This window comes from Peromyscus leucopus, chromosome 18, assembly GCF_004664715.2.
Source record: "Peromyscus leucopus breed LL Stock chromosome 18, UCI_PerLeu_2.1, whole genome shotgun sequence".
Taxonomy (NCBI): Eukaryota; Metazoa; Chordata; class Mammalia; order Rodentia; family Cricetidae; genus Peromyscus; species Peromyscus leucopus.
In genome coordinates, this window is record NC_051078.1 from 29,015,478 (window position 1) to 29,043,339 (window position 27,862).

The following is a 27,862-nucleotide window of genomic DNA, read 5'->3' on the forward strand; positions in this document are numbered from 1 at the left end:
ACTGTTGCACCCATGAGATCATGGTAGCTGTAGTTGCCTGAGCAAGACCTGCTCAAAATCAAGCCAGTCAACTTCCCAGTATAAAGTGGTAGGAATTCCCAAGGTCCCTTCCCTACCTGAGGAGTTTGACAGTTAATGATTTTTGAAGAAGGAAAAATTATTTTTCTTTATTAGTGTAGCCCTCGGTAGGTTGATCACAGTCCAGTGGATTGCCACTGATCTGTAGCCTATTCTTCCTGTCTGGCTACTGGCCAATCAGTGTTTTATTTATTAACATATTTGCCATACAGAACATCCCACAGCACTGATCCATGAGTATATGGATAGTAGAAATTGGTCGTGATGGGTTAAAACCAAACAAAACAAAAATAGGTGGAAAGATGGGAAGTGAAGAGTGGATCGAAGAGGAGTTAGGGGAAGTGGGTGGTGAATATTATCAAAATACATTACATAAAAGTCTTAAAAAGTTAACAAATATATTTAAAAGAAAACAAAATCTTCAAAAAGAAGAAGGAAGAGGAGAAGGAGGAGGAGCAGCAGGAGCAGGAGCAGGAGCAGGAGCAGGAGCAGGAGCAGGAGCTGGAGAGATGGCTTGGGAGTTAAGAGCCCTGACTGCTCTTGCAGAGGACCTAGGGCTGAATTCCTAGCACCCACATGGCAGTTATTGTCTGTAACTCCAGTCCTAAGGGATCCAACACCCACTTATGGCCTCTGCAGGCACCAGGAACATACATTCAGACATAAACTCATACAAATAAAATAAATAAGTACAATTTTAAAATACCTTTTTTTTAAAAAAGAAAAGAAAAAAGAAACAGGGCTTCCTGTATCCAGTCTTGGCCTCAAACTCCCATTCATTTACAGCCAACCTGGCTTTGATTGATTGTCCTGCTTCTACTTCCCCAAAACCAGGGTTACAGTTGGGTACCACTACACATGGTTTATCTGAAGCTGAGGTTTAAACCTAGGCCTTTGTATATGCTAGGCAAGAACTCTACCAACTGTAATAAATCTCTGTCCCTTTAAACCAGTATCTTCTTAATTAATTGTATATTAAAATGTTTCCCTTATTTTTCAAAAGACTATTATACCAATTGAATAACTATCAACGTTTTGTCTGTTACTAAGGGAAAATATGTCATTTGCTATACTTTATCATTGTGATGAGCTGGATGTGGAGTTCACACATTTTGTGTGGTAGTCCACATTTGGTCCCTGGTGTAGGGTGGATTACATTTACAGTGCTGTGAAGTGGCAGGCATTGAGCAGAAACTGTACTTCACGCTCCTGATGTTAATGTTTTCTCAGGGTGACACCATTCTCGGGGATAATCCCTTTGATGCTGGGCAGTGGCTGTGAGCACAGATCTGAGTCAGCAACGTAGTCAAGAAGTAAAGGACTCTGTCTACAGTGTGCCGTGGCGCTAAATCAGGGCACTCTGGTGAAATCGGGGTGCTCTGGTAGGCCGGGAGTAGCAGATACATTTTCATCTTATGACAGATTGATTGGGATATACCCTCAGTGTAAATCAAGAAGTTGTAAGTGCAAACTGATCACAAGTGTTATTCTTAGTTACAACATAGATCTGTGAGATGAGAGTGACTTTACTTATATCACTTGGTTTTGTTTTGAGACATGCAGCCAGGGTTGGCCTCAAGCTCACTATACAGCTGAGGATGACTTTAATAAACTTTGCATCATCTTTCTTCCCCCTCCTCCCGAGTGCTAAGGTGATATAAGGATCTAGGAGGAGCTGGAATCGCCAGCACTCTACCAACGGAGCTACATCCTCAGCCTAACGTATTTTAACAATTACAAAGAAAAATACTACAAGGCAGTGTCTACAATGAGATAGTGTATGTATTCAAAAGAACAAAGCATCCAACAGCTCTGGGTTGGAGATAGAATCAAGTTTGCTAACCAGCTAACTTTAAAGTTGGCAGAGTCCGTGCTGGAATGAACTGAATTCCAATGCATGAGAGTGTGTGGTGACAAGTAACAGCAGCTGTGAACACACACATTTGTTTCCCCATCTCTGAACTTTTGTCGAACAATAAACTGCTTTCTGATGATCTCTTGATCATACTTTTATCATTTTGCCCGTCTGAAAACCTTGCAAACCTACATATTCTGCTTTCCCCGTTTTTTTAAATTCCATTTGTAATTTGTTTCTCTTTTCATATTTTACAACACACAGTCAAGAGAACCCATAAAGCAACTTGAGCATGTAGTTGTTTCTCCTACAAAACATCCTAATTTACCAACTGAATTTCTGCCTTCCACGGTCTTGCCTTTTTCTTTTTCTTTCTTTTTTTTTTTTTTTTTTTTTGGTGTCTCCTTTTATTGATGGTTGCTCTCAGTGTCTGTGGTACTGGTGTTGTGTTTAAGAAGTGGTCTCCTGTGCCAATGCATTCAAGGCTACTTCCTACTTTCTTTTCTATCAGGGCCTTCCACAGTCTTAGAGCATGCCTACGATTCAGCTGAGGTCTTTGTAATGTTTCTTATTTGTGTCTTGGACCACATCAGGATGCCCTTAACCCCACATGCGGCTTTCAACATTGCGACCTTGACCACGTATGTGGTTTCTAAAATTTCCTTCTCCTGTAGTTCTTCACTTCTTCTGAATTGCCTTTAATATTTACTTCATGCACAGAAAAACAGGCTTTTTCTCATATTGACTTCCAACAGCCTGTTCCTAGTACACAATTTAAGATGGTTGATTTGTACAGTGGTAATGATAATGGCAACAATATTGAGGAATAGGTCTGAAGCTGATACAGTTTGAAAACAACCCCATGACACAGATCAAACACCTGTGCCACAGAGAGTTGCCCAAGGTTACATTGGCAAGTGTGAGATTCTAACCCAGTCTAAACTGTAGTCAGTGATCTTTACCTTTGCTAATTCTACTTCCAATGTCTATGTCTGGTGCTTCTGAAGCCACAATAGCTAATGGAAAGACAGTTCCAAGCCAAGAACTGGTGAAGAAAAGCCTGCATCTGAGATCAGCCCCATCCTTAATCTCTTTGATTACATAAGCCCCGAGTTTCCAGTTTTCCCTTAAATCAAATCAAATTGGCTTTTTATTCCTAATGACAGTGGTGGACTGCAGTGGGCTCAGATCATCATTTGACGACTGAGTGTTAAATTTCAAGAATTATAGGTGTGTGCTACCATGCTCAGCTTAATGGGCAGTTGGATATAAGCCCCACAGCCCCATGAAAAGAACCATGAAGAACGCATAATTGATAATTACACTAAGAGCATAGATATGATCTACAGTGTCAAATCAGCTAATGGAAAATTGTCTTGGGAAGCACCTAATCCTGGAAGAGTACAGCTGGTGATTTAGATAACACTCTGTGGCTCCATCACACCTACTTTACATGTGCTGTCTGGTGGGTCTCAATTCAAGAAGTGAAATCCCAAAAAACATTTCACTGATTGTCTTTTTTAATATCTAATTTTTATCTTATCTTGACCTGAGGGACATCATTACCTATAGATTATGTAATTTTCTGTACTAACTGATGCCTTATTAGCTGTGTCTTTTCATAATTTATAATATTTCCACCTTGGATTTATAAGTAGTTATATGTACTTAATGAAACACAGGAAGGTAGATGCTTTTCCATAAATGTACTACATGACAATGTAAGCATTTAAGGTTAAAAAAAGAAAAAGATTTACCAATCAAGTTCTGATTGACATAACATTTGGTAGACAGATGTCACTACAAATATTATGGGAACTATCAGGTCTGCTAGGGATCAACTTATATCTTCTATAGTATTCAGTATTTCCAAAATGAATAGGTAATATGGTAGCTCAGTACATTTTTTTTAAAGCCCTTAATAGTTTTGTATGTTTGGGACACAGTTTATCTCCCAAAGTCTGATGTGCTAGAATATTGAACCCTAGTGTGGTGTCATAAGGTAGTGGAAATTTGAAGAGGTGAGGCCAATTGGAGGGAAGAACTGGCACTCTCGTGAATGGATTAATGTTCTCTCTCTGATAAGGGTCAGGGCTCCTGAGATTCGTGGGGTTATCATGAGTGGACTGTTTTAACATGAGGCTGGAATCTCCCCTTGGGCTATTTACACCTGTACATTTCCTTTTACTTCTCTGCTATAATGTGATGTAGCTGGGAGACCCTCACAGGACATCGGTACTGTGTTGTTTGGACCTTCCATTCACTAGAATCATAAGCCAGATCAACCTCTCTTCTTGATATACTACTCAGTCTCTGGTACTTTGTATCACCAAAACAAAACAGACAAAACAACAGTTTGCCTCCTACCTAGAAATTGAATCTTCTTTCTAGAGCACAGAACTGTGCCTGAGCCAGAGGAAAACTTAACATGAATGAGTTTTCAGCGTAACATGATTAACTAATATCTAAGATTTTCCAGGTTAGAATCTATAAGAGGTAATGCTATGCGCCTTTGTTAAGTGTATGGCATTGGCAAGTGAACGAACCAAAGCTCCTTGGTCTCATGGAGATTTTATTCTACAAGGAAGCATTAGGTAATAAGCAATGCACTGAGCAAACAAATTAGATTGCATATGAGAAATTAATGGGGTGTGTCAAATGGGAAATAGAGGAGGGCAAGGAAAATTGGAAGTGCACATGGAGGAGATGGGACAGGAGGCTATATTTCAATTATGGCACCAAGCAGAGACCTCATTACAGGCAATATTTGAGCAAAGCTTTGAAGAAATAAAGTAGCTTGCCACAAAGATATTGAGGAAAGGGTACTTCATGCAAAGCCCTGGAAACAGAAATACGTGAACATGCTCCAGGAAAGACAAATAGGGAAACATACAGTTGGAGTGAAATGACAAGTGTCTGAGTTCAGGGGAGCTAGCAGAGTACTTGATCAAATAACTTTCCAAATTTAAGCTCTTGTTAGGACTCTGACCTCTCTGAATTAGATAAAAGGACACTGGGGGATTTTGAGTAGAGGACAAAACCTGCTTGATCATAAGACTGTAGGTGCTGGGCTTTGAACAGACATAAAGAGAGAAAGCAGGGGGAAACCAGGAGCTGCTGTAACAATACAGTTATGAGGCAATCATGGTGGCTTGATCCGTGTGGAGATTGTACAGATGATGATGAAGTCTGACTCTGATATATCCGGGTGGTAGAATTATGTCTCTGTATGGATTAGATGCGCGGGATATGACAGAAATTTTGGGGATGATTCAGATTGTCCTAAGCCACTTCAAGGCTGGGCTTACAGTCAAGATGAGTCAGAACCAGCTATGGATGGAGCCATTTGGGGAAAGTACGGATAAAATCATGATCTCAGTCTTAAACGTGTTAAATGTGAAATAATTTTTAGTCATACAAATACAGAGATAAAGTAAAAAGCTGAATTCAGATGTCTAATGGTGTGTGGGGGAGGGAGAAATCTTGATTTGGAGTGATGTGTAAACAGAGTCAATGATGTGTGAATCATCGAAACCACAAAGTTGAGACTGGAGAAAGAGCTCAGTGATTAAGACCATGTCCTGCACAACCCCGGAGGACTGGAGTTCAGATCTAGCACCCATGTGACAAGCTGGAGTCCTATGACAGTCTAGAACTCTAGCTCTATGGTATCTGACATCCTCTTCTGGGCTCTATTTGTGTACACAGATATGTGCACTTGAATACACACATGTATAGACACCCACAAAGACACAGGCCGGGCACAAATAAATAAATAAAATAAACCTCATAATTACTAGTGGGGGAAAAGGAAAGGGGAACAAAAGTGATGAGAGGAGACAGAATAGTAAAGAGGGGTGACTATGATCAAGATCCATTATGTGCAAATGTGACAATATAAACAAACTCATTGTTATATTATATATGTAATATATATAATATAACATATCATATTATAACTAACACATGATAATAAACATTAAAAATAAAAATAAGACTGGGTGATATTACAAGACAGGAAAGAGGGAAAAAAGAGGAAACTCAACAACTTCCTTGGATGCCACCATGAGGTGTAACTAACTGGCAAGGGCAAGTCACAGCAGGCACAGAATGAAGACACTATTGAGGTCGGCAAGCTGCTAAGCAATTATATGAAAGGAAAAGGAGGTGTCAAATGTGTCCACTTCTTCTAGTAGCTCTGGTGATATAAGTACTCAGATTTGACCAGTGTACTTTATAATCTGCACACTGTGAGGAGAAGGGCCAAAAAAACCTGATTACTAAAAAAGAAAGGAAGAAAGAAAGACAGAGAGGGATGAAGGGAGGGAGGAAAATATTTTCAGCAAGAATAGACAAATACTTTAAGAGCCACCGCAGTGGGGGAAAAAACATGGAGTAGTAGCTACTTGTGAGAGAATGGATTGAGAAGAAATACTATTTAGTTAATAAAAAGATAAATGCGTGTTCGTATGATGAAAGAATGTCTGGGTAATTAAAAATGGCTGTGTAGAAGTCACAGGAAGAATTGTTTATTTAGTTACCAAGTGGGAAGACTGACTAGATAGAAAATGGTAGTTCATTATGGCAAGTGTGAAGAAGAGACAAGTATGGATGGTAGGTAGGTGGGTAGATGGAAATCTGTAGAAATTCCCTACCCATTCCTTAAGTTCTTCAGTAAAATATTAAGGTCACCATCTGGGATGAGGAGATTTTGGAAGATGAATGAGAAGGAAGACAATAGAAAACCATATTCTAGAAGAACAGAGATGTACCTGAGGACCAATATAGAGCATGGCTGAAGTCAATACTATGGACTCATTTGAGGTCTATGGCCAAGAATTTAAACTTTGTCAGATGGTCATGTGTTGCTGTTTTTAACCATGAGCAATTTGACAGATACATGCACAAAATAAGTGGGGAGACATGTACCAATATTATGGCTGTAAGAATAGTTTCCTGCAGTTAATGAATGGTAGCAGATTGGGAAGTGTGAAAAAAACATTGGTTGCCAGGGAGACTCATAAGAAGATATTCCTGTAAAATAAAATAAAATTATATATATATATATATATATATATATATATATATATATATGAAGATATTGCAGGAGTAAGTGATTGAGGAGCTAGAAGCATAGAGAGGCTAGCGTGATGATAGAGCATATATTTTCCTATTGAAATTACCAAGAATTAATAGAGTGGTACTAATATAGTAACAATGATCTACAAGTTGCATATGGTTGAAAACAAGGTGAAAGGAAGTAGATGAGCAAAAGACAATGGCACAACACTAATAAAATAATAATAAACTAATAAAAATAATTATCATCAGACTCACGCTGGACAGTATTAGAAAGAAGTGTCAGAAACAGTCTGAAATTGGCAACAAGGACCAAGAAAATCTCTCATCTCACACTTAGAGCTGGTAGTACTTGAGATTTGGAAGAGAGGGAGTTGCGGTGGGTGCGGTCAGCTAACAGTGACAAGGGCCATAGGAGAACTAGAGTCCTCAAGGGAAAACTTCTTACCTAAAAGTGTGAAAAATGAGAGGAACATTCAGAGAAGATAGAATTGTGTTGACAAAGGAAAGCTGGAGAAGAATGAGTGAAAAGTTGAGAGTCTCTTACACTGATTGACAAAAATAAAAGCCAGAATGAAATTAGTTCTATTCAAAACAGAAGTTCTATTCAAGATCCAAGTGTACACGATGAGCCTGTGCTGGATATATAGTGTAGTGAATATAAGCAACTCTCTCCTGTCTTCCAAAGAGTCAAGGAGATTTAAGGAAAGTGGATATTATTTGTCTACACACCTCTTTAATAACTTTAATAACTAGAATGTTATTTAATAACTAGAATGTTTAGGGGGAAGGGTTAGAGTCAGTGCACAGGTGTAGATTTGACCCTATTGAAGGGAGGCTTGCTCCAAATGTCAGGCTAAGTCCTACCCCTGTTGGAAAAGTTGGCACTTCCAGAAAGGCTAGTTCTATTTACAACATACAAGAACAACCCACACAGCAACACTACAGCACTTACACCAGAGCTTATTTTAACAGTGGGGAGATGAATGGTAGTCATTTACACAGGCATCCCATCCAGCTCTGCTCTGAGAGGAGGGAGTCTTTGTTTCCCGCTGGTCTTAAAAGAGCCAGTGAAATCCCTGGGATTAAACTACCGGATAAAAATAATGCCATGGGAATGTTTTGCCCCGGATAAAAATCATACCGTTGTAAACTAACAGAGCCAAGTTAATCCGTTACACAGCTTCACCACTTTCATCCCAGCAAGTTTCCATCTCTTCTCACCCACCCATTTGTCTAAGCAACTAATTTACTACACATTTTTTTTTTTTTTGGTCCAGACATTGCAAAGCAATGGCACAGAAATTAATTATGTTCCCCAGCTTCCAGATGCTTACATTCTAGTGAGGAAGAGAAACAATAATAAAAGTATTGCATCGGTGATGTGCTTTATGAGGTCAAAAGTTTCCCCAAGTATGTAATAAAGGGGCTAAAGTTTTAGCTATCCACTTATTGAGGTTATAGGAAACTAATCTTTTTATTCCCAAAGGACTAATATCACATTCTACTCTTATCTAGGACCATTCCACCAGAGACATATGGTGACCGTAGCAGAATACGGTTGCTACAGCATCAGGGAAAACCTTGAGATCACCAATTTCTCCAACAAGGTTCCCTTAAATATGAGGTCTTCTGTGTTCTGTGAAGAACACAAAGAAGCATTTTCGAATTACTGCAGACAGCTGCTGTGACAGACAGTGACATGTAACCCAGAGCATGTCTTGGCTCTCCCCACCTATGAGAGATGCCTGGCACTTCTGCAACTGTGCCTCCCTAGCCTTCTACACCAAGACCAGACTCTAATACTGGAGATCCAGTTATTACAGATATACTCACTGCTACTTGGTGGCAAAAATAATCCATTGATATTTCGGGGTTTGCTGTGGTAAAAAATACAGCTGATCTTCACACAACCAAGAGGTTGGGTTTCCCAGAAGCATGAAATGCTGCAGTTTTGCTATGGAAAGGAAGTGGGAGAAAATACAATGTTTAGCTACTTCACAATAAATGCAGGCTCTCAGAACACAATGCAATGTGAAAAGGATAGCTTTAATGGCTGACTTAGAGTCATCTGTGTTTCCTACATTTTGCCCCCTCTAAACTTTTCTATTTAAAAGATAAAATGTTCTTTTATTTTGTACAAGTTTGGCTTGAACAAAGTGAAAAAACACTTAAATTGTTGGGGAGGAAGAATGATTTCTTCCCTACTTTGTTATAAAAGTTTTTTGCAACGATGAAGGTAAGAGTGTTTTAGTGAAAACGATCAATCATTTTACCTGCATTTCCATGTGTCTAAATCTGCAAAGAGGGTCTAAACATTTTCTCTCTCTCCATAATGAGCACACAGTGTCACTGCCAAGGGCTTCTTCACAGTGTCGGAATCGGCACTGAGAACCCTAAGAGATAAACAGTGCAGAAGACACTATATTAATGTTAGCGTTTAATAACAAAATGTTAACAGACTAAAGAAGAAAGAGTCTATAATATTGGAATTGCGAAAACATGCACTATCAATACAGGCTTAAATGACTAAGCTGTCACAAATCCATCTCTTTAGAGTGAGAAAGTGATAAGAAAAGGCAATGATGAAACAGTAACAACACACCACAAGTTACTCTCAAAATGATGCCCTTTGCATCCAGTGAGCCTGTAGATGTGAGGGCAGAGACTCCCTTCATTGCAATACAACAACAGGGAGGGTTCATTTCTCTTTCTGAAGAAAGCTTGGCAAGTATCTACCATGCACTAGTCACACTGAAGACAGTCTCTACCGACCACTGAGACTAGCAGTCTGTGGAGATGCTGCAAGCTGTGTTGAGATCAAGAAAGTAAGTGGAATCTCAACTGTGTGATACTGTAAAAACTGCAGTAATTTCCGCATCACACATAACATGCATGTTTTATGTTCTTGATGTACAAACAGTTGACTAAATATATTTACGCAGGTATTTTATATAAAAACCAGATTATATATGGATTATATCAATGGCCTGCTATTGCTTTATTTTTGAATTCAACATTCTTTTATGCATATATTCACAGTTGGAAAAACTGTAGGCCACTGTCTCATAGACAGGGGAATAGCGAACAATAACAACTCCATTGCATTCCTTTCTTTTTGACACACACTCTATGTTGTCTTTCTACTTCTCTATTCACTTTCTTTTCCCTTCAAAGATGGAGTTGGTATTCTGAAAGCACAGGAGAATGAGCAGTGAGTTTGCGTTCAGGCAAACTGGTATTAACACCACAGCTCCATCACTTGTCAACAGCCACATGTTAACAATTAACTCATTTTCTCTTTTCACTCTTAAAAAAAAAAACACAAACAAAACCAAAAAACCTCTCACAGTATATTGCAGAAACGATGTGAGGTGATGTATAATGGTTTCTAGATTCTGTCTAGTCATTTCCTTAGAAGGTATTATTCATCAGTCACTTGGGGATAAACAGAGAAAGAGACAAAACTCTGACAATCTGGAACAAAAAGTCTGTCATCCAAGAAGTCTTTGAAAAGTGACATGACAAAAGGGGTTTGAATTCTTGTGGCCAAAGAGTTTGACTCCAGGTTTCTAGCCGAGCTAAAAGATGCTTGACCAGAGAGAACATCTATCTTTCTTAAGTTCATTTGGGACGTGAGCAACAAAGGAGTTTCTACATTTATCCATTTTTTAAAATATCCATTAATTTCAAATCAGTTTCCCACTTAATGTTATAACTGTGGTTGATTTGTTTATGCTACATTCTATCTCTCTTTACATAGTTAAATACTTGCTGTTACTCAGACTTCTGACAGGAAAAATGCAATCACTGTTTTAACTAATTTCAAAAAGGAAACAGATACTATGTTCTTGATAGTAACCTGAATCCAACTATTTAATAATGTATGACTGAAGTCATATACAACAAAATAATGTGCTATATTATAAATATCATTATATAGTATACAGAATTAGGAATTTGATGTCTAAAAGAGACATAATATATGCAAAAATGTTATATGAAAACTGGCATGAAACTGACTACATACTTAAAGAATAGTTTTAAATATATCATAATTTTAAATTAACCCAAATTTCCCCACATAAAATCAAGATATCAAAAATACATAGGCTTTTACTTCAGAATTAAGGTATCTTTTTTATTGCTGTTTCTTCTTTCATTCTACTAAAAAGCTTAAGCATGTGCACTGTAAGTCGTACAATATTTACCTTTATGCATGTGGAATTAACAAAGAAATAGCAGTCATTCCCAACTTCTGCCATTTTCAATCTCTTGCTGCTAATCCAATGACTGTGTTTTATAAATATGTACAGATTGCAGGATCGCAAATATAAGAACTATCAGTGTGTAAGGGGAAATTGTTCTTTCTTTTCCACAGTCTTTCAGGCTATCAGTAGTATTCCTTTAAAACTGACCTCCGGTTGACAGTATATTACACAACAGCTAATTCTTAAATAAATTTAAATTAGAAGATACCTTCTCTAGCTTTGCAGAAATGTTGAAAGTGGTTACTAGTAATCACACAAACTCAAACTTCCAGAATTTTCCTCATTGTTACATAATCCATTGTTTGCTCATCATAAATGACCTCATATGCAACTGTAGCCTACTTCACCTACAGGAATATCTTCCTTACCCATTATATATCAAATATATTCAAACATTATCTGTAAATTTAACACTGTATTTTATTTTTCAGTGTATGGTTAAAGAAGAAACACAAATTCATATTTTCAAAATTAAAATTGGTAAGTATTTCATGAGGAAATAGCTATTTGTATATGTGATTTGGAAATGGAACCAAGATAAATATACTATCTATATTCCAAGAAAACATATACAATTATGTAAATATATACCTGGTGCTATATACACCGACTTAGGAAAAACCATAGCCAGATTGTAATAGTAATAAACATACATGAAAATAAAAAGGAGTACCTATTCATCCAGTGACTTGGTTCCATTTTCATCCATCATAAAAGGGGAATTAGCTTCATCTGATAGCAAAGGGTTCCAGCATCCTTGAAAACTAGGAGAATTTGTTGAAAACAAGGTGAAGCCTTCTGATTCCCAAAGGGAGACATTTCGATGAGCAGTTTTTAGTCTCCATCCAAGCATCCTCCCTATAAGAATAAGAATCTAGCAGAACTGAAGAATATTCACCATAGGCCACTTAGAAGTTGACTGGTACTGACTGATCACACTGGACCAAAGTATGTTTTTAAATTACTGCAGACTTTTAACTGAAATCTCAAATGATCAAGACAAACACAGATTTCCATTGAAATAAAATATGGCAAATTGCCTTAAATCTTTTGAGTGGATGGTCTAGAGTAGTAATCTAGAACTAAACAATTTTGCAAAGGTTAGTTTGCTTATAACTGTAAAATAAAAGAAACGAGGCTGTGTTAGAAGTAAAAGAGGGGATAAAGGTTTGGCAAAGCCCTTGAAATTATTGATTAATATATAAACATAAGCCTCGTCTTTGGGTTTGCCCTTCTCTCTAACTCTTGAACAGCAGCAAGGTGCTCATCTTAAGTCACAAGCTAGTCAGGGAAATTCCTCTAAGAAGTCTTCAAGCATGCATCTCTTCCAGATGAATCCATGACTGAGTGTGAAGTTTCACTAGATGGCTTTCCAAGACTGGTATCAAACACTATTATTGCTGAATTAAGTGATTTCCCAGGGAAAGGGCTGAAAAATGCTTTTACCTCAGTTGCTGATGAGTAGCCCACATTCCACTAGACCTAGCAAAATCGGGTCAAAATCACAAAGGGATTTAAAAAAAAAAAATTCTTTCATTGTGTAACACATTAGATGGGTATCTTCTGTTAGTCCTTGGAATACTCAGAACCCTTGACTTTCCCTTTCTAGTTCTTTCCTTTCATTTAGTTTTACTTTTCACTTCACTTATATCCTGTTGTGGATTTCATTTTTTACAGAAATCTATGATTCTACCTTTTTTTTTTTTTTTTTTTTTTCATTTCTTGTAATGAGAAGTGATAGGAAGTTTTGTCATCAAAAGCAGACCCAGAAATCCCGGATTGTGTAGGCCAAGACAGACTCAGGCAGAGTTTCTTTTTGGTGTGTGCTAGGTTACTAACGCATCAGAGAAGAAACATCTCTCAGTTATCCTGTAGTACCACTTTAAGGTCGGTGGCCAGGGGCCCCCCAACCAGCTTTGTATCTGAACTGGGGGAAGCTGATGGCTGCCATTCTTCTGAGTAACCTGATCCTGTGATGGTCTCCTGGTATGGATTCTTCTGTTTCTGTCAGAAGCCTTGTCCAGGCATTGAAGGAACCAAAATATTGCTGCTGGTTCTTTGAGGGAGAGGCTTAAAGCAGGTGGAATGTTTCTGGAAGATTATCTTTGCTAACACATGGCAGAATGTTGGATCTAGAATATTCTGTGGCAGTTTGGGAAGTGACAGTTGAGAGTTGGAAAGGTCTTTTGATTGTCTGAGACCCAAGAGACAAGCTGTTGCTTAGGATTTCTCTAGAGTCTCAAAGAAATTATCAATTTCTTTGATTTTAAAGATTTTAAAAGGCTAAGGACTTATTTTTAGGGATACTTTATTCTTTTGAGAGTCCTCTGATTATAGATACTTCCAAGGGAAATAAAGTTATTTAATTTTTTTCTAAGTGCTTAAGTAAGTAAATTGCTGGGCAGTTGGATACGTGTTGATAAAGCAATTAGAGAAATGTAAATTGGGTTGATGAAAAAGAATTATAGAAATAAAAATTGGCTTTTCCAGTTACCTAAGATTGTAAAGTCAAAAATCTCCCTATGATCTTAGGCTTCAGTGACATAGGTCTACTACTAGAATATACTTTTTTTTTTTCTTATATAAGCACCAATTTTATTATTTATCATCTAATGTCGTTTTGGACAGTAAGTCAAGTGAAACAAGATGTTTTCAGCCCTGTAGTTGACTCAAGCCCTTTGTTGGATTACTAGGAAAAACTTGACAGCTGTTTCTTGGTATTTCTATGGTTTTGGATTTGTCTAAATTTTACTCATTGGGAAGGACACCAAATTATACACCGTTTGATGATTAATTCAAACAGAAGCTTAAAAAAAATTCCAGGTCTGTTCATTGTAGCGTTTGTCTTATGTTCTCCCTGGAAAATCAGGTTTTCTGTCTGCCTGTTAGGAAATGTCTGAAAGTTCTTTCTAAACTTCTCCGGGTTCACAATCCCTTACATTTCTTGAAGAAAAAGCAGACAAGTGAGTTTCAGGAGAAACGCGCGACACTAAAGTGATTCATCACTTATAACTGGATGTTAATTTCCGAAAATATCACCGTTACTAAGTTGTGGCCCAATACACAAAACCGGGCAACGGATCTTTTCGTTTATTTATTGGTCATCAAAACATAGGGGAATCACCCACGTGGAGGTGCCAGCTCTGTAGCCTCACAGGCGCACTACAACTCCCAGAATGCCCCGCAAATAGGCGGTCGCTTCCGGGCGTGCGTCCCCGCCCCTCGTCGGGGTGGAGCTTGGCGCCGCAGTTTGGATCCCCGGGCAGGACCGAGATCGTTTCCCTGGCCGGTTGCTGCAGGGCTTCCTCCGCCCTGGACCCAGCGCTGTGGAGACACGGTGGGCGTGGGCACCATGAGGCGCCTGGGCTCGGTGCAGCGGAAGATGCCCTGCGTGTTTGTGACGGAGGTGAAAGCCGAGCCCTCGGCCAAGCGGGAGCATCAGGTACCCGGCGGCGTGAGCTGCTGGGCGGCAGCTCCTCCAACGCTGAGCCGCGGTCCGGGAGGGGGCCCTCCAGGTTTTCCCGGGGAGGTTTGGGTGAAGTTCCCTTGTGCTGGGAGCTCCAGCTTCTTCGACCTTCTTCGTTGTAAGGAGTGTGGGAGAGATTCCTTTTTTTTTTCAATGTTCCACTCCCTGATCAGGTGATTCAAACTTGCTCTGACAGGTCTGAAAACCCACATCGCAGTTAATGTGAAAAACCTGAGTAGTGAGATGTCCTGTCTAACATGGAACGACTGTCGACCTAGAGTCTGATGAGAAGGCACTGTTTACTTGGGGTGTCCTAGGAACCCATGGCCCTGTTGACAGCTAGCCTAACGAGGTCACTAAAATCAGAGTAGTGTCATGTCTTGCTCAGTTCTAACTTTTGAGCTCCCGTCCTACCAAGGTTTTCTAGTCATCTTGTGTGTTTTACACAGACTGAGCCTTGAGTGAACGTAAGTGAATTAATTCATAGATAGCTTATGTCAGTGTGGTTCTTTGATATGTAGCGAAGTTCTTAACCCCTTAGCTCAGACACATTGTGTCCATTTCAATCATTTCCACTCTTTCATCGTTACTAATGTATCATTGGCCTTCTGGTCTTGTTGTTCTTGTGGGTTTTGTTTGTTTGTTTAATTAGCATGCAAAGTATGAGTTTTCCTTGTGGCATTCTCATACATAATTTGTGTTGTTCCGTTCACGGTCTCCCCCATGTCTCCAGCCCCGCCCCCCCCACACCATTACCTCTTTTACTTTTGTACTCTATAACTGCCTCTCTTTAAGAGCCCCATTTTCCCTCCCTCAGGGCCCCCTTTCTTGTTTTTTAGATTAAATGGCCTTTAAGACAAGATGCCCTGTTATCTTGTAGTCCCTGCCGCTAGGAACTGACACATGAATTAGTATTTGTCAAATTTCAATCCGAGAGTCCTCCTGATAGTTTTCCATCAACTTGATGTCTTACCTTTTACTTTTAACTGATCTTTTCATATTCCTTTCTCCTACAATTGTTACTACACTTAAAATGTCCTGATGCTGTTTACGGTACTACTTAATACATTGTACCTGACACCCAGAGTGAGTTTCACTGTATTTTCTAGTAAAGCCTTAAGATGAGTACTCAGTGTCTGTATTGCTGGCTATTTGGAACAAAAGTCAGAATAAATTCAAGTACTCTAAAACATTGTCATCCTTGATGGTTCATTTAAATTATGATTCTCCACTTTGAATATTGGGGGTGGGGCATAATTTTAAAAGTATTATATACTAGGGAAAAAAAAACCCTCTCACCTCTGCAGTTAAAACTATCTTAACAGCAGTGTTTACAGCATAGTGTCCAAACAATTATAGTCCAGACTCTCTTATTAATTAGGCCTAGTCTATTTTAAAATCTTAATGTCGAGTTCTTGTTTTCGCAACATCTTTCATCTTGTGAACGTATTGAGCACACTCCTGTGCATTAAGGTTTTTCTCAGGCTATCCACTCTGCGTAAATCGCTGTCAGTGTTTTTTAGTAGATCTTAATAAAACTGATCAGCTGAGTCATCCCCTGATTGGCTGTATCTAGAAATTGCACACCAGCCAATCGATCTTCGTTGCCTGTTTTCATACACAAATGTTCTTGCTTTTGCAGTAATAAAGTGTTTGGTCACAGGTGAAGAAGTTACTATGCCCTTCAGAACCTTGTGTCATGTAAATAGCAGACAGTAGTAGAGAATGATCCTTGTGTAAGGAAGATTTCACACTCATTAACAACTCCATGGCCATAGTAATACTCGCACTTTTATAAGTTTAAAAATGTACACACACACAAACACACACACACACACACACACACACACACACACACACGCTGTTAGACTACTGTTTTGCCACGGTGGCTTAGAATCATACCTCTTGGTACCAGTATTAAAATATGGATAACAAGTTGATCCTGAAAGTAGTATATCATGAACCTGCTACACAGGCCTGAGGACCTGAGTTCAGAACCCCAGCAGCCACATCTCTGTAATCTCAATTGTTGTAGAGGGGGATACAAGAGCCCTAGAGCTTACCTACCAGAACCTCTAAGTTTTACGTTCAGTGAGAGACTCTTGTCTCTGAAAGTAAGGTAAATATTGAGTATACCCAGTGATCTCTGGTTTTCACATGCACTCATACAGGCATGTATTCATACACACACACGTTCACACATATATACATACATATACCTCACACAAAGTAGTAAATCAGTAATGCAATGAGTATAGTATCCTAGTGCCTAATTTTGTCTGAACCACCATTTCTCCTTTGTTTTGTACAGTGTTTTTTATTAGTATTTATTATAATTATTTTGTAAAGTGAATGTTTAGATTCAGACTATAAAATAGTAGTGCCTCTTAGAAATCAAAATTATAGCTAAAAAGTTGTAAGAATCTCAAAAGCAGCCTTTTCTTCCAGCCTCCATGCTTTATTTTCTTCCTGACAGTAGCAAGGTTGTAAATGAAACTTGTAAACAGCTAATTGTTGGTAAAGATGAAAAGAACAAGAAGGGAATACCAGACAAAGCAAGTAAATTTTGGAGGGAAACAGCAGGCAGGTGATTGTTGGTAGTTTTCAACAGCGGAACCTGGGAGCAGTTGAAGTAGAAACCACAATCGGCCTCAAGATGTTGAGTACGCATTGCGCCAGGAACAGAACTGAGTGTTTCAGTCCCAGGAGTATGGTGGACCACCTTTGATCACCTGGGGTAGACTTACCGTAATAGTTACTGGAAGTTTCACCCAGCAGGCAATGGCAGTGGGTCTTGGTCCTTTAAAGATGGCCTGCATACTAGGCAAATGTATTTCATAAAGAAGATTCAGCAACATTGTGGAATGGGTAGCCACAGAGATGTTTAAGATGGACATCTTCAAGTAAGCATGTGGATTTCAGTTTGCAAGAAAGTCTTTTCAAAACTAAAAATAGGAGTCGTCTTCATCTTCTCTTTCTGAAAACATGGCCCAAGACAGAGGACATCACAAGACTCTTCCTACAACTAAGAACCAAGTGGTGATTTGAAAAAGTCAATTTTGTAAGGATCTCATTGAAGAGTAGACTTAAGTCTTGGAGAATTGTGATTGGTGCATCCATGTGCTGAACCCCCAGGAACACTCTGGAATGAAGTAAGCATGTGATGTAGTTTTCCCTGCACTCTGTCCCGAACACAGAGGCTGACTTGCATTCTTCAGACATAGAATGTCCTGACTCTGGGCCTTTTCTCCTGATGTGTCAAATCTGCTCAGATATCACCGCCTCAGAGGACTTCCCTGTGCCATTCTGTCTGGTTTTCCTCTTCAGAACTCATCAGTGTAATACTGTTATGCATCTTATTTGTGTCATAGCCCTCTAAAGTGTAGGTTTCACTAAAGGTGGGCACTTCTCTGTATTTCCAGTGTCATGAATGGTGCTTATTGCATTTATTCACAAAGAATAGGATTGTGCATGTTGAACCCGTGCTGAGGATGAAACAGCATAGGACATGATTCCCAGTTTCCTTGTGATGGATGAGAAGCATGTAAATAAGAGTCTGCATGGAAAATCAAATTTTACTGTGATCACATTACAAAGAGTTGCAGAGCTGGTGTGGCAGGACAGGAGGGGAATCTGGGAACTAGAGGCTAAAGCAAAAGGATGATGAGTTCAAGGCCGGCCTGGCCTGCAGAGTCAGTCTTGGGAGACAGAACTAATGAAAGTAGGCACAGTTCAGGTGAGCCTGTGTGTGAAGGCAGAGGCTGTGTGTCTTAACACCAGTTTTTTTTTTTTTTTTTTTTTTTTTTCTCTTTCTCTTTTTAAGCCATTTAAAGTTTTGGCAACTGAAACTCTAAGTGAAAAGGCGTTAGATGCAGATGTATACAGTGCCATTGCAACAGAAAAAGTGGATGGAACATGTTGTTATGTTACTAACTACAAAGGTAAAATACAACTATCACATTTACTAAAAGTATTATCTTAATCGTTGTATAAATCCTGAACATCTGGGATGGGTATTTACTCTTCATGAACTATTAAAACCTAACTGTAGTAGCTGAGTGAAAAATCACAGTGGTTGTATTTACTTCTCTCGGGGAGGGAAAGACATGTGACTAACATTAACTTGAAATTCCCATGAAAGGCTAGGCAGCCTAATAGACAGGTCTTGTATGTTCCCTCATTTGCATAATAAACATTTCTGTATCCCTAATGAGGAAACTGAGTCTCAGCCAGGTTTAGTAATTTGTCTAAGACCATTCAGTTAATGAATGGCTGAACAATGACGGGACCTGGGTTTGTCCAGCCCTGGAACTTGTTCTTATTTTACCACCCTAGAGCTTCAAGCGCTTTCATTAACATTGGCCAGGTCTCTGATCAGTTACAGACTTTGAAAAAGAAAGTTCACATTGATGATATTAAGGGGAAAAGGCACATTGAAAAGAAAGAACTATTGTTTGTAATTACTAATGGACGGTGAGATTATTGACTCTCAGTTCTGGTAACAAAAATAGATAAATGAGCTCGATTTATTTCTTGGTGTCAAGAAATATCCTGAAATGCACTTTAAAAACTTTCAACTTGTGATAAGATAAAAATTGCCATTATAACTGTACTTTACAATGATATGTAACTCAGCAGCATTAAGGACATTCACATGGCTGTAGTGATATCATCCCCACTCATCTCTAGAATATGTCATCGTCTAGAACTAAAACTGCCTTTTTGGGAACCCCCTCATGCACCCCTATCTCCACAGAGCCCATCTCTCAGGCCTTAGTTCATTCTACTTTCTAATTGTAGGTAACTCATGTAAATGGACTCAAAAGATATTTGTCTCTTTATGACTGGGTTACTTGTTTAGTTCAGTATTTTACCATGTTAAGAGTATATCAGATTGCACACATTTTTAAAAATTGCTTAATATGTACATAGCACATTTTGTTTATCCATTCAGTCACTGATAGGCATTTAGGTTGCTCCAACCTTTATGCCATTGTGGATAATACAATTAATAATGCTAAATTAGTCTCCAGTTTTTTGGGGAGTTATGAACCTGTACATGGGATTACTGGATCATATGTTAATTCTAATTTAGAAAATCTGAGTACCCATCATACATTTTCCATAAAGGTCACACAGAAATTCTGGCTTTTAGATGTATACCTGGAAGGACTATTATTTTTGTCCATATACCTAGTAGGACTATTATTACTATTACTATTATTTTTGGTGATAGCTAAGGGATGTGAGTGGAATCCATTTTATATGTTTACCAATAAAAAGAAAAAAAGTCTATTTAACCAGAGACAATATAATTTTAATCTATTTCTTTATATTATGTATATGCATAGCTAGTCATAGTATTATAGTATAATTAAAAATTTTATAAATCTTTGACTCTCACATTTGAATAAGATTTATCAGGCTCTTATATTAAAAAATCTTTAATGTGTATCATGTGTGAGGTGCATGATGGGAGCAATTGGAGTGTTGGAACTTTACTGCTCAAGAATGCTCACAGGACCAGAGATAACAAATGGATAAATACATAATAAAACAAGGATTTCAGAAGCAAGGTTGTCACAGAGCAACAAGGGATGGAGATGCCAGGGAAAATCTGTATTTTGTCCTGCTTTGTAGCCACAGCAGGACATATTTTCTCAGGTTAGGAACCACTGATGTGTTCAGGTCACACTTCAGAATCAGGAACTCAAGGTGGAGCCTTAGATGGGGGACTCTCTGCTTTTGCTTGTCCTGTAGGCATCTTCCCGTTTAGTAAGCAGTGGCAACAGCAGGCTAACCAGGAGTCTCAATGAAACCAGATGCAATCCAGAAGTCTCACTTTTAGCAATACAGAATATTGGCACAGTGCCCTGAGACTACTTTCCCCCAGGGTTACAGGAAGCCCTCGTCATCAGTGTGCCTAATGACCTGGCCATGCCAGACAGGTCAGCTTGATTTCATATCTGCCAGAATTGACCCCACATTGCAGTGTGATAATCAGGGGATGTGTGAACACAGCCACCTGGTTCTGCTCTCATTTGGAGAATGTAGGGAAGGACCGTGGACCATTCTGATAAAAGGAGCATGCATTTTTCTCACAACGGTCATTTAACAAAGTACACCCTCACACACTGGGATGCTGACTTGTAGGTGCATCTTGTATTTCCTTTGTCCTTCAGGGTTGGTCTTCTTACAGAGCAGACTACTGTTTATTGGTTCTTTTCCTCTGAAATGTCTTGCAAGATGAAGTTTGTTTCCTCTTCACTTTCCCTTTTATTACTGTGGTTTTAGGTCAGCCATACCTTTGGGCTCGACTGGATAGAAAACCTAACAAGCAGGCTGACAAAAGATTTAAAAAATTTCTACATTCAAAAGAAAGCTCAAAAGGTTAGTGGGTTTTTCTTCAAACTTTTCATAAAGAGTTGAAATTTGTGGTTTATTGCTATGGTTCTTCTTTCTCTAGATATCTATCTATCTTGAGGAAAATAATTATATTTACATAGATAGATAGATAGATAGATAGATAGATAGATAGATAGATAGATAGATAGATAGATAGAATATTCACTTTTAGGGATAAAACATTGGCACAGTGCCCAGACACACACACACACACACACACACACACACACACACACACACACCCCTACACACACAAATACTGAAAACCATTTTCCCAACCTTTCTGTAACTTCTTTATAGTATCAATCTATTCTGTTTAAACATACAGTGTTATAGTAAGAGATACATTTTCATTTGGTTTACATAAGAAAAATAATTTACTGAGTCGTGTTATAACTATCAAAAGATAATTAATATTTTATTACTGCATTGATGCCTATATTATACATATATACTTATTACCTATTTATACTCATATATGTAACATATATATGTATATATATATATAAAGTATTGTATAGAGAGTATATTAAAACTAGAGAGTATATTAAAACTCATAAATCTCATTCAGGAGGCAGAGGCGGGTGGATCTCAGAGTTCAAGGCCAACCTGGTCTACAGAGTGAGATCCAGGACAGCCAAGACTATTACACAGAGAAACCCTATCTTGAAACACCCAAAAAATGAAGAAATTAAAAACTCACAAATCCTCAGAAAATGTTGGCTACTTTAGATTGCAATGTGTTTAAATGGTAGTGTAGTGAAAGTTGAAAATTTCCAGTGTTAGTGCCCTAATTTAGAGTGTAACCACAATTGCAGTGATAGTAGAGAGTACCTTCCACATATGAGAGGGATGTGTTTCCTACTTCCACTTTGCATCTGTTCTGTATGTGATGTCTTAAAGTAACAGCGTAAAATTGACTGACTCTCTGTAGAGTTTCTTTGGAACACCGAGGAGGATTTCAAGCCTGTCCCAGAGTGTTGGATACCAGCAAAGGAAATAGAACAACAGAATGGGAAACCAGTACCTGATGAAAACGGACACATTCCTGGTATCACATAATCATTTTGTGTTCAGTGTAAGAAACAAACAAACAAACAAGCCCAGTCAGACATTCGTTTTAATCTAGCTTTTCATTTTATTTATAGTGGAAATTTCTGAATCAAGTTTATTGAAAAGTCTTAACAGTTTATATCAAAGACATAGGAAGCAATGCCCTTTCTGGTTTGAATCTTTCTCAAGGATGAGCATATTTTGTAAGATGTTTGCTCAGAGTGGCCTGTTTCTTTCATTTGCAGCAAGTTTTCTGTATTGAGGGAGCTTATTCTAGCAATAAGAGTAAAAACAGTAACAGCAAATAGGGAACTGATAAATTGTTCAGTATGATTGGGACAATGATAGGAACTGTGGAGCGCTTACTATATATATTATCTTTGACACTGGAAGGGTGCTGCAGAGAACTTAGTTTATTAAATGAAAAAACATGACAATACCAGGCAGGAGCGAGAGTGGCCAGTTAGAAAAGATACTAAAATAAAATTTAAAAAAAAAAGAAGAAGAAGAAAGTTTAATGCTATCTTAGTATAGTGCTCAGTTGCTCCTGAACCAAGATGATTTTTTTTGAAGAATGTTTAATTCATAGTTATACCCCTACAGAATAAGCAAATGAACCCTTTATGATTATCAAGGAAAATAGTAAAATTGTTAGCTTTCCCACAGATTTTAAGTGTCTGTACGATAGGGAATCTAGAAAATAAAGAGTATTAGTAACAAATAAATAAATGCCTATATCTTGTAATAGAACCCATGTGATAGAAGTAACTTTTCTTGAAATACCAGGTTGGGTGCCTGTGGAAAAGAACAGCAAACAGTACTGCTGGCATTCGTCTGTAGTGAACTACGAGTTTGGAATTGCCCTGGTACTACGGCATGATCCCGACAAGCCTGGACTTTTGGAAATCAGTGCCGTGCCCCTGTCAGAGCTTTTAGAGCAAACCCTGGAGCTGATAGGAACAAATATCAATGGGAACCCATACGGTAAGGGAAGATGTTTTTGAAAGAGAACTTCCTAAGGTCAACTTGAGAAACATACTGAAGCAGCAACTAATGCATGTGCATCCACTGCCTAGGAGCATATCCTTTTCTGCACATCTTCTGCTCAAGAGAAAGTTTATGTATGGCTAATCATTATGATTTAATAATGCAAAAAGCTGACTTTATCCTATTATCCTTCCCTATGGTAGCTTTAACAACTGTGCATGAAACGCAATTAACTGAGATGTAGCTTTTTATTGCTTTATAAGTTTTAGGTGAGTTAGTTGGGTGAAAATGCACTGTGCTGTTAGGTCATTACTTTAGCATTAATAATTATAGGCAAGAGTAAGACTTGGCAACAGATACTGTATAAAGCGTCAGAATGTATACCATAATGAATTGAGTAAATCAGTGGCATTCTGGAGTACAGAATTGAAAGGAGAATCATAAAATAGGATAAGGACTCTAAAGCTGTAATAATTGTAGAGAGATCAAAAGCAGATTGAAGGTGTAGGGAGGTAGCCCAGTCCATAAAGTTCAGATCCCTAACACCCTTGTTAAAAGCTGAGTGACAGTGGTGTGTGCCAGGCCAAGAGCCAGAGAGGCATAGATAGGAGGCTATCTGGGCCTTGCAGGGCAGACAATGTAGCCTAATCATTGAGCTTCAAGTATAGTGAGACACACACCCTTTTTCAAAATATAAGGTGGAAAGCAACTGAACAAGACACTCAGTGTTGACCTCCTTCCTGTCTTCACAGTGCAGTTGCACGAACATGCACACACCTCTACTCCACAGAAACATGTATGTGAACACACATTTAAGTAGGTTGATTGATGGGTATTAAGCTTACATACAGAATCAAAGATGTTATTAGGTAAACACTGAATAATAGCAGAATGTAGCTAATGATATAGCACATGCTAGCAAGTTTTCTCTGTAAAAATGTTCAATAGCCTGTATTTTCAGCTTTGTTAACCATAATTTTGAAATGGACTATCAGTAGTACTTACATGAATGGATAAGGCTGCATTCCAATGAAACCACTTACAATAGGTGTCTGTCTGGACTTGGTCCACAGGTCAGTGTGCCAAGTCCCAGTGTAGAGAGTACATGAAAGTACAACTTAGAGGTTTGGGAAGAAGTGTCACTTGAGTGAGAACAGGACACAATGCACTTCGGATTATTCTTTACAGAAAATCAAACTTTTTGTTAACATTACTCTTAAATGTTTAGACACTTAGACATTTTCTCTTTCTGAAAAGAATATGACTGAAAATGGTTAATGGCAAGTTTTACCATTTAGGGCTAGGAAGCAAGAAATATCCATTGCACTTTCTTATACCCCACGGAGCCTTCCAAGTAAGAAATGTGCCCACGCTGAAGCACAATGACTTGCTGTCCTGGTTTGAAGACTGCAGAGAGGGTAAAATTGAAGGGATCGTGTGGCACTGTGGCGACGGCTGTTTACTTAAGGTAATGACAGAAACAGCTTGCTTGGGATTCCCTTCTTCACAGAATGATGCGACGCTCAGATTGGATGGATTTTTATTAATTTTGGCATGCAGTTAGTATAACTCCTCTAATTTTTATAGGCTAAAACAGAATTGAGCTTAGGGCAGTGTCAGAGTGCACAGTCCACAGATGGTGGTGTCTGGCTGGGCACTGGCTCTACTGGATGTGCTTCCGAGTTAAAGTGATAACACACCCCCTCCGGGGAGCTCATGTGGCACACTGTGTTCTCTGAGACATGCTGTGCCTATTTTAACTCGGCACCTCCTAAACTAACTTATTAGGGAGTTTTCGGAGTAAAAACGTGCCAAGCAGCAGCTGACACAGAATGAATGATCTTCTGCTTTGTGCCCTTTTCCCTAGTCTGACATGTCTGCTTGATTTCTCACTGGTATAGGAAATTCATAATGTTCCAAACTGAATCTGTTCTTCTCACTCCTAGTTCCACATTATCCCCTGAACTTAGAAACCTGGATTCATTATTAGTAAGCTCTCTCCCCATTGCTTAATGCATCTGGTTGTTATCAGTTCTTGAAAAGTCTGTTCTTTACACTCAACCAGGCGCTAATTTTAATTTAGGCCAAGAGTCTTGCTTGAATTATTACTATATTGTGGTCCCTAAAACCTTCATCTTTCAATTTTAACCCCATCGTGTTCATTCTTCACAAATGAATGGCATTATTACGTCCTGCATAATGCTGTGCAGGTACGTTAAGACTTTCCATGGTACAGCCCCTTCTTAACTTCCCCGAACTGCTTTCCGTTAGCATCTATGAAAACATAATTGTGTGTATTGTGTGACTGTATACTCCTGGGGAGACAGGAACATTCATTTGCCACAGATAACGTGCTGAGGACAGACCTAAGAAAGGATTCCATCCAAGTGGAGCTCAGTGAGTCAGTGACTTTATTGGGGTTACTTTCAGGATGTGGGTGAGGAGCTACTTACAAGGAGCATGGCAGACCCAGAGGCAGCAGCATCAATCAGAAGCCCTCTCCGGCTTCAGTGATGACTCACAAAGGCGGACTCCTGGGGACTCCCTGCACATCTTGCAGGGGGCTGGCAGCACCTTTGGTGAAAGGAGAACCTTCTCTCCAGCGATTGTTAGTGTTCTTGTAACCTTGCAGTGTCTTGGGACTCTTCAAAGCTTCCGGGGATCTGCCTGAGACTTGTGAAGGTTTGCTTCCTTCTGAGTCTTAAGAACCTCCCTCCAGAGAGGATGTTTTCCTGTGGAGGAAACAGCTACCCAACAATGTCCTAACCAACTGGAATCCCAGACTCCCCTGCCATTCTACCATTAATATTCCCTTTGGTAATACTAGATTCTGGTTCACAGATTTCTCTTCTTGTATTCACCAAGACACTTATATCCATTAAATTTTGGAGGAGCCCTTGATTATGTTCCTGGCATTTTTAAGGTACTGGAAGAGTGAACAAAATAATTTCTCTGCCTTCAGGAAGCTCATGTTCTAATGGGAAAGATAGCCAGCACTATGTCAGAGAACAACTGTGGCATTGAGTTAAAATAAGAGTAATTTAAGGTAGATCCTTGCATTGTACCTGGCAGGTAGCAGTAAATTAAAATGCTATTTACAGACTAAAGCTGACACCACTTTTTCCTTCTTATAGGTCCATCGCCATCATCTTGGTTTATGCTGGCCACTTCCAGATACTTACATGAATTCCAAACCAGTTATTATTAACATGAACCTGAACAAATATGACTGTGCATTTGATAGTGAGTGTTTGTTTAATCGGTTTTCAAAAATAGATAAACAGAAATTTGATAGGCTTAAAGATATAATACTTGAGGTATAAAATGGAAATATAGTTAGAATTATTGCAAACAGTCTGCTATTTTACAGAGGTTAAAATAACTCAAGGGTCTATTTAATTTTGCTAGGTATTTGACAAAATATGTATAAATTCTAAACATTTATGTATCTGTATTTAAAGAAACCATGGGATTTGAATATCTTAACACAAAAATAAATATAAAATAATTCCATCTGAAACTTCCATTTTAAATGGTAAAATTGTTAAGCTTACCTTTATGCTTTTAGAAAATTTAAGACATTATAAAAATAGGGATATCTATCAGCTCATTGTGCACTATACAGTCATAAATTATTCATGTTTTCAAAAATATACTTTTCTACCAAGTTAAAACTAAATGATTTTATTTTTAAGCAAAAATACAGTATTTTGAGATGAATTCTATAGTTCAGAGACTTCTTGATTTCCAGCTGAAACTTTTAAACTTATAAAATAGTTTTAAATCTACAGTTAAATGTGGTCTTTAATAAATAGGGAAACTATTAGGACTTTCTCTGTCTTCTGTCTGTTCAGAAGCTTCAATAGGGCTAGGTAATTCAAATCCAAATTGTTCGGAAAGTTTTTGTAACTTCTCTTCTAATAGAATATTTTTTTTCACTTCTTCCTTATAATTGTACTTCAGGTCTTCAATTTCTTCAAAAAATGAAGGATCAAAATTTTCCAGTTCTTTTTTCAGCTTTTTAATTTCCTCCTGAAAGTCACATGTAGAAATACATATTTTTGGCTTGCCATTTAGGAGCTTGGATTACAAACATGAAAACCCAAATAACCCAAACAGTAAAATATCAAGAAAAGTATTTAAGACTTTTGTTAATAAGGTTCCATTGTACCATATCAATAACTTAGCAGTGGCCATCTCTGACTGAAGTTTATGAGTGCTTCCATAGCTTTGGGATAGAATCTTTCTCTGAACTGCATCAGATAGTCTCAGTGAGGCAAACAAAAGAGACTCTTCTCTTCACTACACTGAAGTTCCTATCTTCAGAGTTTTCAGTATTTTCTTTACAGTTCTAACTTTTTTACTTTTATAAATAATGTTTATGATCATGGGAATCCTGGGACTTGTAAAAGTCAAGCACCCGGTGAAGAGAATGTGTCCGTGAACGGCTGTTTTCACTACCCAGTGATGGGCCAGGGGTCACTTCCAGACTCTTGTGCTTCTGGGTCTTAAGGTAGAGCACAGAAATGTTTTAAGGGAAAGATCCCTGGACATAATTCCAAAAGGTACTTAGAAACACTGTTTCCAACATGACCCACAAATTAAAACATTTAAAAACTGTACATTTGTTATAATTTAAAAATAAATTTATTCTCTAGACCTTTCTAT

The 27,862-nt window shown here is 38.4% G+C and overlaps 3 protein-coding genes across 8 annotated transcripts in view; 1 reads left to right on the plus strand and 2 right to left on the minus strand.

Moving 5' to 3' along the window:
- The window catches only part of C18H12orf50 (chromosome 18 C12orf50 homolog), a 34,274-nt gene extending 20,861 nt beyond the window's left edge, over positions 1-13,413 (minus strand). For 2 of the 5 annotated variants that reach the window (XM_028889976.2, XM_028889974.2), the window contains exons 1-3: positions 11,492-11,562; positions 9,289-9,408; positions 8,849-8,969 (exon numbers count right to left, since the gene is read on the minus strand). In XM_028889976.2, the coding sequence (XP_028745809.1) occupies positions 8,849-8,969; positions 9,289-9,300 (133 nt within the window). In that variant the 5' untranslated portion in view covers positions 9,301-9,408; positions 11,492-11,562. The other 3 variants (XM_037196792.1, XM_037196791.1, XM_037196790.1) reach the window with 3 other exon arrangements.
- Positions 13,414-14,537: 1,124 nt separating this feature from the next.
- On the plus strand, positions 14,538-27,859 carry C18H12orf29 (chromosome 18 C12orf29 homolog). 2 transcript variants are annotated; one of them, XM_028889982.2, is made up of 7 exons: positions 14,538-14,725; positions 18,573-18,690; positions 21,044-21,139; positions 22,089-22,205; positions 22,994-23,191; positions 24,493-24,662; positions 26,329-27,859. In XM_028889982.2, exons 1-7 carry the CDS (start codon positions 14,636-14,638, stop codon positions 26,515-26,517), a joined length of 978 nt encoding a protein of 325 aa, XP_028745815.1. In that variant the 5' UTR covers positions 14,538-14,635; the 3' UTR covers positions 26,518-27,859. The 2 variants fall into 2 exon arrangements, with proteins under 2 accessions (XP_028745815.1, XP_028745816.1); XM_028889983.2 differs by lacking the exon at positions 26,329-27,859 and adding an exon at positions 25,625-25,942.
- Positions 24,531-27,862, minus strand: part of Cep290 (centrosomal protein 290) — an 85,900-nt gene continuing 82,568 nt past the window's right edge. Inside the window, exon 53 of the mRNA XM_028889981.2 lies at positions 24,531-27,226. Coding sequence (XP_028745814.1) covers positions 26,999-27,226 — 228 coding nt within the window. The 3' untranslated portion in view covers positions 24,531-26,998. The remainder of the gene's footprint in view (positions 27,227-27,862) is intronic.